General features: G+C 51.1%; 4 protein-coding genes across 4 annotated transcripts; 3 read left to right on the top strand and 1 right to left on the bottom strand.

Annotated features, from left to right (window-relative positions):
• Nucleotides 1-264: 264 nt before the first annotated feature.
• On the top strand, nucleotides 265-3,209 carry FPOAC1_008645 (uncharacterized protein; the record flags this gene model as incomplete). Its single annotated transcript, XM_044853085.1, has 3 exons — nucleotides 265-287; nucleotides 384-3,121; nucleotides 3,169-3,209. 3 exons carry the CDS (start codon nucleotides 265-267, stop codon nucleotides 3,207-3,209), a joined length of 2,802 nt encoding a protein of 933 aa, XP_044705755.1.
• Nucleotides 3,210-3,761: 552 nt separating this feature from the next.
• On the top strand, nucleotides 3,762-4,947 carry FPOAC1_008644 (uncharacterized protein; the record flags this gene model as incomplete). The annotated part of the gene is made up of 2 exons (XM_044853084.1): nucleotides 3,762-3,831; nucleotides 3,875-4,947. 2 exons carry the CDS (start codon nucleotides 3,762-3,764, stop codon nucleotides 4,945-4,947), a joined length of 1,143 nt encoding a protein of 380 aa, XP_044705754.1.
• Nucleotides 4,948-5,888: 941 nt separating this feature from the next.
• Nucleotides 5,889-6,236, top strand: FPOAC1_008643 (uncharacterized protein; the record flags this gene model as incomplete). The annotated part of the gene is made up of 1 exon (XM_044853083.1): nucleotides 5,889-6,236. One exon carries the CDS (start codon nucleotides 5,889-5,891, stop codon nucleotides 6,234-6,236), a length of 348 nt encoding a protein of 115 aa, XP_044705753.1.
• A 207-nt stretch (nucleotides 6,237-6,443) lies between these two features.
• On the bottom strand, nucleotides 6,444-8,331 carry FPOAC1_008642 (uncharacterized protein; the record flags this gene model as incomplete). Its single annotated transcript, XM_044853082.1, has 4 exons — nucleotides 6,444-7,527; nucleotides 7,576-7,687; nucleotides 7,735-7,828; nucleotides 7,888-8,331. The coding sequence occupies 4 exons, from the start codon at nucleotides 8,329-8,331 to the stop codon at nucleotides 6,444-6,446; spliced, it is 1,734 nt and encodes a 577-aa protein (XP_044705752.1).
• Nucleotides 8,332-13,434: the final 5,103 nt, after the last annotated feature.

Genomic DNA, 13,434 nt, shown 5'->3' with positions numbered 1-13,434 from the left:
CCACTTTCGGTCCCGTTTATACCTGAGCGCATCTGCGACAAAGAGGCGTTTTGCCTGCGACAAGCTACTTTTCTCAACAAAAAGCGACGCCTCCTCGACTTCTCACTCCCATTTCCAGCTTAACATTCATATGAAGTCGTCATACGAGATACCTCAATAGTATCAACAAATCCATTGCTCGTTTCAGCTTGGGTTTCCAACACAACATTCTTCTACACGACATACAACAAAAACATATTTACTTGACATAAATTTCTAGCCAAAATGACCGTCTTTGTGTGTTCTCTGTATGTGTTTTTGGTGTTTTTGCTCTTCCCCGCTCGTGCCCCTCCAAGAGCCCACCAAGCTTTAGCGAGAAATGACGAAAGCTAACATGACGATAGCTTCCTCCCTAAAACCATACATTTTACCCTTCCCGGTACCCCTCCTCCCGGTGTCGACCCAGCCCGAACCTCATTGTCAGGCTCCTCAAACATCAACCTTGCTGGCGATACTCGAGCTTCATTGTCTGGAGGATCAGCTCCTGCTGGCGGTGCTGTTATTCCTCCCAAACCTGCTGCTCCCGCTGGTGGACGACCTGCGCCTCTGAACCGCCAACCAAGTCTCTTCCAGAAAGAGGACATTACACCTCCACGAACGCCGACCGAAGAGGTTGATGTGAATCTATTTGCAAACGAAGATGGAATAAGAATACCATTCCCCAAGAGACCTGGCTCCAATGCTGGTAGTGGAAAGCCATGGGGTAGCCGAGCCAACCAGCCCAAATCGCGAGCCAGCTCCCCTCCTCCTCCTGCTTTATCCGAGAACAACCGTACAATGCAAAAGGCTCGCGAGATGGGTCGCCAGGGAATTCTGCAGCCCAAGCCTCTCGTCCGAAGCGACAGCCATGACCGGGTCTTTGCGTCTGCTGGTTGGATGGTTGTTAACGCCGACCAGGGCAACGGTGGTCTTCGCAATGCCGCTGATGCCGCTGCTCGCGATGGCAAGATTGATGAGATTACATGGGTTGGCACTCTAGGAATGCCCACTGATGCTCTCGAGGGCACGGAGCAAAAGCAGGACATTGAAGACACCCTGGCCAACGAACACAACATGCTGACCGTGTTCTGCTCCGACAAGGACTTTGACGGACATTATGCTCACTTCTGCAAGCACATTCTGTGGCCCGTCTTTCACTACCAGATCCCTGACAACCCCAAGAGCAAGGCGTACGAGGACCACTCGTGGAAGTACTACGTCAACGTTAACCAGGCTTTTGCCGACCAAATTGTCAAGAACTGGAAGCGTGGTGATGTTGTCTGGATTCACGATTACCATCTGCTTCTCGTTCCTGGAATGGTCCGCAAGAAGATCCCCGAGGCCAAGATTGGTTTCTTCTTGCACGTTGCTTTCCCCTCATCCGAGGTTTTCCGTTGTCTGGCTGTCCGAAAGGAACTTTTGGAGGGTATGCTCGGTGCTAACCTTGTCGGTTTCCAAATCCATGAGTACGGACGCCATTTCCTCCAGACTTGCAGTCGTATTTTGAACGCCGAGGCTACACCGGATGGTCTCCAACTTGAGGATCGGTTTGTTGATGTCATCCATCTCGCCATCGGTATCGATCCGGTCAGTCTCCGTGAGCATCTCGACGCCCCCGAAGTTTCCAAGTGGCTTCAGATTATGCAAGAGCGTTATAAGGGTAAGAGACTTATTGTTGCTCGTGACAAGCTTGACCACGTTCGTGGTGTTCGCCAGAAGTTGTTGTCTTACGAGCTGTTCCTGAACAAGAACCCCAAGTGGCGTGAGAATACTGTTCTCATCCAAGTCGCGTTATCGTCCAGCGAAAAGAGCGATCTCGAGGCCACCGTTAGCGACATTGTGACCAGAGTCAACTCATCGTGGGCCAATCTTGCGTATCAGCCAGTGGTTTATCTGAAGCAGGACATTGACTACGCTCAGTACCTTGCTTTGTTGACCATTGCTGATGCTCTCATGATTACCAGCCAACGCGAGGGCATGAACTTGACCTCACACGAGTATCTCTTCTGCCAAGATGGAAAGCTTCTTCCTGAAAAGAAGCACGGTTCTTTGATTCTCTCCGAGTTTACTGGTACTTCATCCCTTTTTGCCAAGAACGAACTTGCCGTCAACCCCTGGGATTACCGCGCATGCGCCGATGCTATCAAGCAAGCTTTGGAGATGGGCGAGGAGGAGAAGGACCAACGATGGAACAACCTCTATAGTCGTGTTGTCAAGCATACCGGATCTCACTGGTTTACCGAGTTCCTTGGTCGTCTGGATATTGTGTACGAGGAACAGCACAAGCGAGACCAGACATCCGTCCCTCGATTGTCTGTTCCTGCCCTCTCGTCCAAGTACACCAAGGCTCAGCGACGACTTTTCATCATCGACTACGAAGGCACACTGGTAGCCTGGGGTCCTGTTAACCAGATTATCCCCATTAGTCCTCAGCGAACACTGGACGTTCTCAACGATCTACTTCTTGATGAGCGCAACACTGTCTACGTCATGTCTGGTCGACGACCTGAAGAGCTTGACCGAGTCTTCCGTCGGGTCCCCAACCTTGGTCTGATTGCAGAGAACGGATGCTTCCTCAAGTCGCATGGAGCTGATTCATGGACCGAGATGGCGGATCTTGATCATGTCAAGGATTGGAAGGAGTCTGTCCGACCCATCATGACATATTTCCTTGAGCGAACTCCTGGAGCCGAGATTGAAGAACGACGCTGCAGTTTGATCTTCCACTACAAGAGTGCGGAGGATTACGAAACCGCTTCACGACAAGCTTCAGACTGCGCCAGCCACGTCAACGACGCCTGTGAATCCCAACGTGTGCATGCTATCGCTCTCGATGGGTGTATTGCTGTGGAGCCTATTGACTGGACCAAACGCACTGCCGCGCGAAAGGTGTTTGAGACTCTGAAGGAGGAGATTCACCCCACTAAAGAGGAAAAGACGCCAGTTGACTTTCTGATGGTCATTGGTGACGGACGAGAGGACGAAAAGGTATTCAAGTGGGCCAACAGGCTACAAGACGACGGTTCTGTGCAGAATGTCGTGACAGTCAGTCTTGGTAACCGTAATACCGAAGCGACAGCCACCCTTACGCAGGGTGTCAGTGGTACGTGTCTTTCCTTGGATTGATTGTGGAAATTGCTAACTTTATAGGCGTCCTCTCTTGTCTTCAACGTCTTGCCTCACTCGAGTGATTGATGAAATGGGTTATTGTATTGCATTTTGTGCCGTTGGCGTTGGGTCAGCGGGCGCAGGGTAAATAAGGAATGTCAGGTCCAAATGACATCAAAGAGAAGTTTTATATGAGTTTGTTTTGTGCAAAGAAAAGCGGTTGTTAAGGTATAGCTCCAATTAAAGATTTGAATTCGCATTTTATTGTTTTGCACAGAAAACATTAGGTCTATAAGACAGTTGGCATAGATGAAGATAAGGGATTGAATTATGTCAATGTAGTTTACAATACAACCCATTACCAGGATAAATGACTTTTGTCTCTACTCATCATGACATCAGCAGAATCCACAAGCAAATAACACGCCTTTAGAAGCCAACCTATAAACCGTTGATAGAACCCCGCGGTGCGACATCGGCGGGGGAGTCTAACAGGAGTCAGCGGGGTCCTGGGTTCCGAACTTCCATCAGTAGACCATCACTAAGAATCTTAGCTAAGAGCTTATAAATGTGAGTAATGGCAGATATAAAGACTTCTGATTGTTAACTTTTTGACAATTAGTCTCATCATCAAAATGGCTTCCTTTCCTCCTCCTCCTGTCAACACAATTGACTGGTCCAACGTGGGCTTCAAGGTCCGCGAAGGTAAGCTATTCTTTACGCTGATGGACAAGTCTAACAATTGTAGTCAATGGCCATGTCGAATCTACCTACTCTCGAAGCACTGGAAAATGGACACCTCTGCGCTTCGTCGCTGATCCCTTCATGCGAATCCATGGCATGGCACCAGCGTTAAACTATGGCCAGCAAGCCTACGAGGGCCTCAAAGCATTCCGTACCCCCAATGACGAAGCCATCACCGTCTTTCGCCCCGACCGCAACGCAAAGCGTCTACAGCACTCCGCAGAAGTCGTGTCCATGCCCCCCGTCCCCGAAGATTTGTTTCTTTCCGCCGTTCGTGCTGCTGTTGCTCTCAATGCAGAGTACGTGCCACCCCACGACACGGGCGCCGCTCTGTACATTCGTCCTCAGCTCTACGGGTCCAGCGCGCAGCTTGGTCTCTCCCCGCCGGATGAGTACATCTTTGCGGTGTTTGTCATCCCTACTGGTGTCTACCACGGTGCGCACCCTGTCAAGGCGCTGATTCTGGAGGAGTTTGACCGCGCGGCGCCGCATGGAACTGGTAATGCAAAGGTTGGTGGAAACTATGCTCCTGTGCTGCGCTGGAGCGACAAGGCGCGTGACGAGGGATACGGTATCACGCTCCACCTCGACAGTGTTAGACACGAGGAGATTGACGAGTTTAGCACGAGTGGCTTCCTCGGTGTTAAGGTGAATGGGGATGATGTGACGCTTTCTGTACCTGATAGCAAGAATGTCATCGATAGTGTCACCAGCGACAGCATCCAGGAGCTTGGACGCAGTTACGGGTGGAAGGTTGAGAAGCGCGCCATCAAGTATGGTGAACTTTCAGAATTTACCGAGGTCTTTGCTGCCGGTACAGCTGCGGCGCTTGTTCCTATTCGATCCATCACGCGTCGCGTTGATGGCAAGGAGGAGGTTGCAACGTATATCAAGGAGGGTTCTGAAGAGCCTGGACCTCTATTTGAGAAACTTCTCGGGCACTTGAAGGATATCCAGCTTGGACGGGCTGAGGATTCTTTCGGCTGGAGATTCCCTGTCGGCGCCAAGGATAAGGAGATCCAAGGTGCTTCTACTGGCGGAGATGGAGATGCTACAACTGTGGACCAGATGGACTAACGAACTAAATGCTATGTTTTGTAAGAGTGACAATAAAAGTCTTGATTATTGTGATAACATCAGGTTGCATTGGGGTCGAAATCGGGAACTTGACTTATTTTATAGGTCGCATTGATTCCCATTAGAATACTTCACCTTCTTCTGACATCAGGCATAGGGTCAAACTTGACAAGACAAACACTGATTTGTACAGCTCATCATCGTCAACATCGTTTGACTCCTCGTTGAAAGCCCCATACGTCTTACGCACCAAAGGGCTTATGGTCCCTTTAGCCGATATCTCGTTGCGGTAATGCGATACACACTCTCAGGGGTAGCGCCAGGGAGGAAGAACTCACATCTGAATGCCATGGCTAGCAGGTGGACCATCTGTATTCCCAACCAGGTAAACAAAAGAACTAAGCAGTCTATTCTGTTGAATCGTCGTCTGCCGTTTTGTTCAGGGCCAATTCCTGCAGACTCTGCGTGTTCAGACAAAGTATTGGTAGTGCAGCCTCGTTGGCTGGGTACACATCGTCAAGACTGTGTACTTCAACTCTTGATCCTCTGTTCCCAAAGAGTGAACAGGGTCCTACCCACAGCCACATTTTGACCCCCTGCCATCCACCATGTGTTAGTCGCACTCGCGATACTCACCCGTCTCGTCTATCTCGAGTTCCATAAGAAAGAACCCAAGACCATGTTTGCCCCCTTCCCGCGAAACCCCCGTAGCTTGGTTACGGCTCGCTGCATAGCACGGTACAACGGGAAGATGGTCAAGGGCAAGGCAAACACCGTGCCCTTTGGGGTTTGCGGACCCGAGTAGAAGCGGGAGTGTAACAGACGGCATTTCATATATACTATGAGGGTTGTCGCATTTAAGAAAACCCACAAAAGAAACCACTGTCTGCATATTGTCATCAGGTCGCCAATTTACAAACACTGATCAAGTCCCGTCTGAAATGTGCACATACTCGTTCCAGCGCATGGTATGCTGCTGCGCCAAAGGCCCCGAATGCCCTCAAATGACCCGCGGTCGCGCCATCATAGGCGGAGAAGCCTTTCACTACATCGACATGTTCTACGCTGTTGACGATTTGGGTTCAGCATGCGATTATCAACGTCGACTCTTTGGGCGCAACGCCTGCCCCACGATGCACTGCCCGCGGTACGCCTTCGATGATAAGCGTATTATTAAGGGGAGCTTTCGAAAGAGTGAACTTGCCTGTGTCAAGTGTGCTGAGACGTGTGCGCCTCCGAGTTGTAGTTGGCAGGCTCCCAGGGCGGAAGTGAAGGAGGAGACAAAGTAAAGAGAGCTTGGGTGAGGGTCATGATTTGAGTTATACAAATACATTGTTTGGAGGCAAAATGGATATTACAGCAACTCTGAATTTGTGAGCACCTGGTTGACTTGGGATACTGGTGTTGAAAGACGACTACAACCAAGATGCAGGGATTCACAACTATTTTCACACCAAACTCTGAAAACTAAACATTACTACTCTGCTTTAAACTTCCTATTTACCATTTGTTCCATTCGAATGCCCATTCGTCTCCAGTCTTGAGTGGCAGCCCTTTGCCGGGGCTCCGTTCCTAGCAGTTGCACTCTTCCCCTTGTTCGCAATGATGTCGTTTGCAAGTTTCATTTCCCCATTCATAGAATTGTGGCTTCCATTAAACTTCATGTTGGTAATTCCATCGTATCCCTTGATGCCAGTTGACTTTTCAAGTCTCTCAGCAATCTCAGGGTCGACCTCGCGGAAGATGGCGATCTGTCGCTTGAGAGGTTCCTCCTGCTTGCAAAGCTTCATCTTGCCGGTAACATTGTTGATGAATCGCTCACGGGCTGGCTCATCAAACACGTTCCTCCACAAGGCGCGAGGAGCGTTAAAGTCTTCGGGTCGGATCGCTGTGAGGAACGTGATGGCTTCACCAGTGAAGTGGCCGTGGGTCTTGTCGAGATCCACCGTTCGGGTGCGGAACTTGATAGGATCAATGGATGAGAGATAGTTGGGTCGAGCACCCTGATTGTAGAAAGCCATTTGGCCGTCACGCTGGAAGTTGCCAAACTTGTATCCTGTTCGCGTGGCGTTCACAGGGAGTTGTTGATAGTTGACTCCGATACGGTGACGGTGTGTATCAGGGTAAGAGAACAGACGTGATTGAAGAACAGGGTCTGCTGAGGGTTCAATGCCAGGGGGCAGGTGAGCTGGGTTGAAAGCAATCTGCTCAACCTCGGCAAAGTAGTTGACAGCGTTTTCATTTAGAGTAAACTCTCCAACCTTGCGGCGAGGGAACTGCTTCTGAGGCCAGACATGGGTGAGATCAAAGACATTAATCTTTTGCTTCTCCCACAATTCTTCGGCTTCCTTGGGAGTCATTGTCTGCACCTCGAGGGTCCACTTGGGGTAGTCTCCGTTCTGAATGGCCTCGTAAAGATCCTTCTGGGAGAAGTCGGGTGAGTAATCGGCAGAGTCCTCCTGCGTGACAAAGTCAATTCCCTGCATAGACTTGAGGTGTATTTGGGTGTAAACCCAGTCGCCAGCTTTGTTTACGAGCTTGAAGGTGTGTCCAGAGTAGCCGTGCATCTTTCTGTATCCCCTATTCATGTTGTTAGTGATAATCGCAAACATATTCGGTGAGACTCACTTGGGAATGCCACGATCTCCCATCAGAATCATGACTTGGTGAATTGACTCGGGATTTTGAGAAAGATAATCCCAGAATGCAAATGAATCATCAGCATGAGTGAGATGAGTGCCTACAACTGTTAGAAACGGCCATTTGACCTTTGGTTAGGTGACTCACTGGGGTCTCGCTTTTGAGTATGGATAAAGTGAGGAAACTTGGCAGGATCTCTCAAAAAGAACACAGGAGTGTTGTTAAAGACCCAATCCAAGTTCTGTTAACTTATTAGTATCGCTATCGACACGATCCGAAATATTGTGTCTCTTCACTTACACCTTCATCAGTTCGCATCTTGACAGAGAACCCGCGAGGATCTCTAGCCATATCGTGCGATCCGGATTCTCCTCCGACAGTCGAGAATCTCATGGAAACAGGGCATTTCTTCCCCTTGGCGGAAAAGATGTCGGCGAGACACAAGTCATCAAGGGGATCAGTACACTCAAAGAATCCATGAGCACCGCTACCCTTGGCGTGAACAACGCGCTCAGGAATACGCTCTCGGTCGAAATGAGAAAGAAGATCAATCAGGTGAAAGTCTTGAAGAAGAAGAGGTCCGTTCTCGCCGCATCGTTGAGTCTCGTAGGCGTGAGGTACAGGAACGCCATTGCTGGTAGCATAGATTGCTTCCTTGGAGGCTGACTGACGATCTTCCTCGTAGGACTGGAACTGGCTGGCTACGTGAGCCGAGAAAGAAGTGTCTGTTGCTGATGGAGCCATGATTATTTGCTGTTATTTGGTTGTCTTTGAGACTCATTTGCTAGCTCAAGGACCATACGCTTTATATTAATCCCATTGATTTAAACTTCCCCAGATACTTCATCTTGTCATGCATTGCGTTGACTGAAGCTGACTGGCTCAAAGTGCTTCTATGACGCGGTGAACAAAGACTCGACCTCACAGACCCTGAGACAAGAGATGGAGAACGAATGGATGATGAAGATCAGCGATTAGTTATTACTATTACAAGTTTTATGATTGGTTTATCGAGATTGTCGCATCTTCGATGAATGATGCCTTGCCTTGGTTTGAGGTTGCTTTGTCGAAATGTTGAATCTCAATGAGGCTAGGATAATGACATCACGACGTCCAACCTCGGTAGTTAAGTCGTTGATAAGTTGATATAGGTATCCCTCGAAGTCTAATATAAAATCAATAGATATAGCTTTATTATGAAAAATAAGGCTCTTAGAGTAACCTTAATCTTATATAAATATAAAAATAATATTTACTATATAACCTACTTATGTCACGGGCTGAGTCCGGCGGTACGGGTGGACAGGGAACGCTTCGGGCGTAATAGGTTCTATTGCTACGGATAGGCACTGCAGGCAGGTCAGGCTCTATTAACAAGACGTAGCTCAAGGAGCTACGTTCAGGATCTGACTGGCGGTCTAACTAAGGTTACGGCGATAACGCTATCGCCACGTGATCTGATCCACTTGTGGCTCTAGGGTAGGTTGGTCTGACTTCGAGCTGTGACAGTGCCCCCCTCTTTAGCATCGAGCTCTGCCGAGACGGGCTACTGTGGTCCGGGCTTGTCAGGGTATCTCCTGTGGAAGTTCGCCACGATCTCTGCAGCATTCTCCACGTAAGCAGCAGGGACTTCTGTTGGGTCTGCATATCCGGCCCATTTCACAGTATACTTCAGCCTGGGGCGGCCTCCTCGGCCTCGTCTGTCCCATCGGGAATCCACAATGTCTTCAACCTCCCACTCTTCCACTCCTTCGGCTTCTACTGGCGGTGGCGGGTCTACGTTCTGACCGGGCAGCGGATTGGTGGCAGCTGGCTTTAGCAGGCTCGTGTGAAACACGGGGTGTATCTTCATGCTGGCGGGCAGTTCCAGTCGATAGGCGTACGGGGAGATGACCTTGCCGATCTTCAACGGGCCGATGTTCTTCCAGTCTAGTTTCTTCTGTGGCCTAAGGGTCTTGATATTCCTGGCGTCTAGCCACACTGGAGTCCCCCTACTTGGTATCGTCGGGCAGGTCGTCTGTGTCGGTTCGCTTGGGCTTCGTAACGGGCTTGTGCGGCAATGCTTTCTGATCTCAGGTGCTCTAGGATGTCGTTCATCGTCTTTGCGAACTGTTCTGCGTCTCTAGTGGCTGGGGTTCCTCTGACTGTAATCGTGGGTTCAAAGCCCATTCGCGGGTGGAATCCATAGTTTGCAAAGAACGGAGATACGCCGGTGGTTTCGGATTTCAGGGAGTTCGCTGCGAACTCGGCCAGGGGGAGCCATCGGTTCCAGTCGTCCTGTAGGTATGACACGTAGGCTCGCAGGTACTGTTCCAACACAGCGTTCAGGCGTTCAGTCTGTCCGTCGGTCTCAGGGTGGTAAGCGGTGGATAGTAGCGAGCTGATCGACAGTTGTTTGGTGAGCTTCTGCCAGAACTCCGCTACGAACTGGGGTCCCCGGTCCGATACTATAGTCTGTGGGAGCCCATGTAGCTTCCACACTTCCTTCAGGTAGTAATGGGCTGCGTCTTCGGCATCGCAGGTTCCTTTGCATGCGATGATATGTCTCATCTTGGTCAGGCGGCAGGCTATAATCAGGATGGCGTCATTTCCTTCGCTGGGCGGCAGATGTGTGATAAAAATCCATTGACACATGTTGCCAGGCTCGTTCGGGGATAGGCAAGGGTTTCAGCACACCTTGCTTCGCTTCTCGGGCTGGGTTGGCTCTTCGACACGTATGGCAGTTCTTAACCCATTGTTCGATGTAGGCCAACATTCCGGGCCAGTAGTAATCCCGGGAAAGCAGGTCATAAGTGCGGGCACGACCTGGGTGTCCTGCTATAGGGTGTTCGTGGCAGGCTTTCAGCAGGGCGGTCTTGAGGGCGTCGTGGCTCGGGATATAGATGCGGTCCCGGTACAACAGTCGTTCCTGGACGATCTTGCACTCTGCAAGCGTAATCTTCGGGTGTCGCGGTGCGTCGGTCCTGAGGGCTTGTAGTATCGACTGCAGGTCTTCATCGGTCTGGTATCCTTCGTTCAGCAAGCGGTCGATCTCTTCTGGTAGCTCTATTGAGAGTGACGGCTCCTCGGGTGTTGGTGCGGGTTGGTTCTGTTGTAGTGGGTGGCGGATGCGGGCTCTCTGGACTCGTAGCGGCGGAAGTTGCCAGTTCTCTTTCTTTAGTACCACCTGGCTTTGGTGCGCTAAGCGCTCATCCCCCCTCTTTAGGGAGGTCTTCTGACCTCCTGGTCAGGGCATCGGGTTTAACTCCCTGTTTCCCAGGTCGATATGTGATCTGGAAATTAAATCGGGACAGGAACTCAGACCAGCGGGCTTGTCGTCGGTTAAGTAACTTCGTCGTCGTAAAGTACTCCAGGTTCTTGTGATCCGTGATCACTTTTATCGGTGAGGGTGCCCCTCCAGTTCGGGTCTCCATTCTTCGAAGCAGCGAATAATGGCCATGAGTTCCTTATCGTAGATCTCGTAGTTGCATTCCGTGGACGTATGCGTCTTGGAGAAGAAGGCTACCGGGTGCAGCCTTCCGTCATCGTCGTATTGCGACAGCACACCGGCGGATACATAGTCAGAGGCGTCTGTCTCCAGGATTACGTCCTTCGTCCAATCGAAGGGGCGTAAGATCGGTGCTGATGTGAAGGCTCCCTTCAAGTCTCGGAAAGCCTTTTCGCAGGTTTCGTCCCAGACGAACGGTACGTCTTTCTTTGTCAGGTGGTTCAACGGGGCTGTAAGCTTAGAGAAGTCACGGATGAACCTCCTGTAGAAGTTCGCAAATCCTGTGAAAGCTTGTACATCTGTCAGGCAGGTCGGGGTTTGCCAGTTCTTAACAGTTTCGATCTTTGCAGGGTCCATTCGGATGCCGTCTCGTCCCACGATAAGGCCTAGGAACTTGGTTTCCGTAACCATGAATTCGCATTTGGCTGGGTTTGCGAATAACCCGGCAGCTCTCAGTTTTTCAAGCACCATCTTTAATTGCTCGACATGTTCTTCTCGGGTCCGGCTATAGATCAGGATATCGTCCAGGTACGCAGTGCAGAATATATCCAGGTATTCCCTCAGCGCATCATTAATGTACCGCTGGAAGGTCGCGGGGGCTCCTGTTAGGCCGAAGGGCATAACCAGTGACTCATATAATCCGAATCGGGTGCGGAATGCTGTCAGGTACTCCTGGCCTTCCTTGATACGCAGATTATTGAAGGCCGATACGATGTCAATACGGGAGAAGTATTTCATACCAGACAGGTTATTCAGGGATTCTTTGATCAGGGGGGAGCGGGTAGCGGTCCTTAACCGTAATATTATTCAGGGCTCGGTAGTCCACGCAGAAGCGTAGACCACCGCCGGGTTTCTTGACGAATAGTACCGGGGAGGCTACAGGCGACGAGCTTGGGCGGATGAATCCTTTACGCAGATTCTCGTCTAGCCACTCTCGTAGGGCTGTCAGTTCGTTCCGGGACATTCCATACAAGGGTCCAAACGGCAGTTTTCCTCCTGGGGTTAGCTCGATGTGGTGGTCTCCAGATCGGTGCGGTGGTAGCTTCTCTGCCTCCTTAGGCGAGAAAACGTCCTGGAACTCTCGAAGTTCTTCCGGCAGCACGAATGCCTCTGGCTCAGGCTTAAGCAGGTAGTCCAGTTGCTTCAGGGTGACGGTGAAGAGGCGGTAACGGTCCTTCTGGCTGTATATTCGGGCGGTTCGCAGGGAAACCGGGAGGATATCCTTTCCCTCCAAGGCTGGTGGGATACTCCCTTTCATCTGGCGCATGAACTTCTTCGGGACGGTCTGTAAAGCCTTAATCCTTGTAGGCTTGGTTGGGGTGTTGCAGAATTTCTGGCAGTACGGGCTGTTAAATGTGAACGTGTGGGCCGCGAAGCCCACCTGCGGGTCGTGTTGCTTTAGCCAAGGCATTCCCAGGACAATAGGGTAGCTGGCTAGCTGGGTCACGTAGAAGATCATGCTCTTCTGCTCGTGATCGGCAATGCGGAGTCCGGCGCGGACGTAGTAGGCGACCTTCCCGCTCTCGGCAGGTCGCCCGTCGAACACTTCAATCTCGAAGGTTCTCTTCAGGGGTCTAAACTTCAGGTTCTGGGACTTAGCCCAGCTCTCGTCGATAAACCTTTTCCTTCCGCTCCGCTATCGGTCATAGCGTAAGACGGAATTGGTTCTCTTCCGGCCACATTGAGGCTGGCAGGCAGTATCATCAGGTTCGAACGTTGGTTGTTCTCGTTCTCAATCGGGATTCCATGAACGGAGGCGGCGGACAGTTTAATCTTCGGTACAGTAGGTGCGGGAGGGAGCCTGGCGCCGACTTAAGACAGGCTCACCCCGTTTTCCTGGCGTCCTCGGGAGTGTCTAGATCGGCGGGAACTGGCGCGGCTGGATGTAGGCGAGTGTGGAGACGGGGGCTGGCTGGTGCGGTTGGGGCTATAAGCGAAGGTGGCTTGACGGAGCCTGGTTGGACGTGTGTCAGGTTCGGGACAGTCGCGGAGGTAGTGGTTGGCTGAACCGCAACGGAAGCACTGGTTGTTCTCCCGTCGTTGGTTAGGGCGGTTATAGCGGCGCTGATTGCTGAGGTCCATAGGTTCTCCGGCTGGTTGGCGGTTTTCGGGGGCTTCTCCCTCTACGAGGCGATGGGGACTTCTTTCGGAGTGTCTGGGGGTACTCCTTCAGCGGCATATTCGTCTTTCGTGACGCAGGCTGTGGCTCCGCTGCGAAGCGGCGTCGTCGGTTTTCCAATTCTTGTAGGAAGGTGGCTAGGTCGTGATATTTATAGCTAGGCGGTGGGTTGTGTATAAGCATTCCGCGTAGTTCTCGGGAGACAGCTTGTTCCAACAGGGTAGGGAGGGCCTCTTCTGAC

The sequence above is a fragment of the Fusarium poae genome, chromosome 3, assembly GCF_019609905.1.
Source record: "Fusarium poae strain DAOMC 252244 chromosome 3, whole genome shotgun sequence".
NCBI lineage: Eukaryota > Fungi > Ascomycota > Sordariomycetes > Hypocreales > Nectriaceae > Fusarium > Fusarium poae.
Note: the sequence above shows the minus strand (reverse complement) of the source record. Positions and strands in the feature narration are given on the sequence as shown.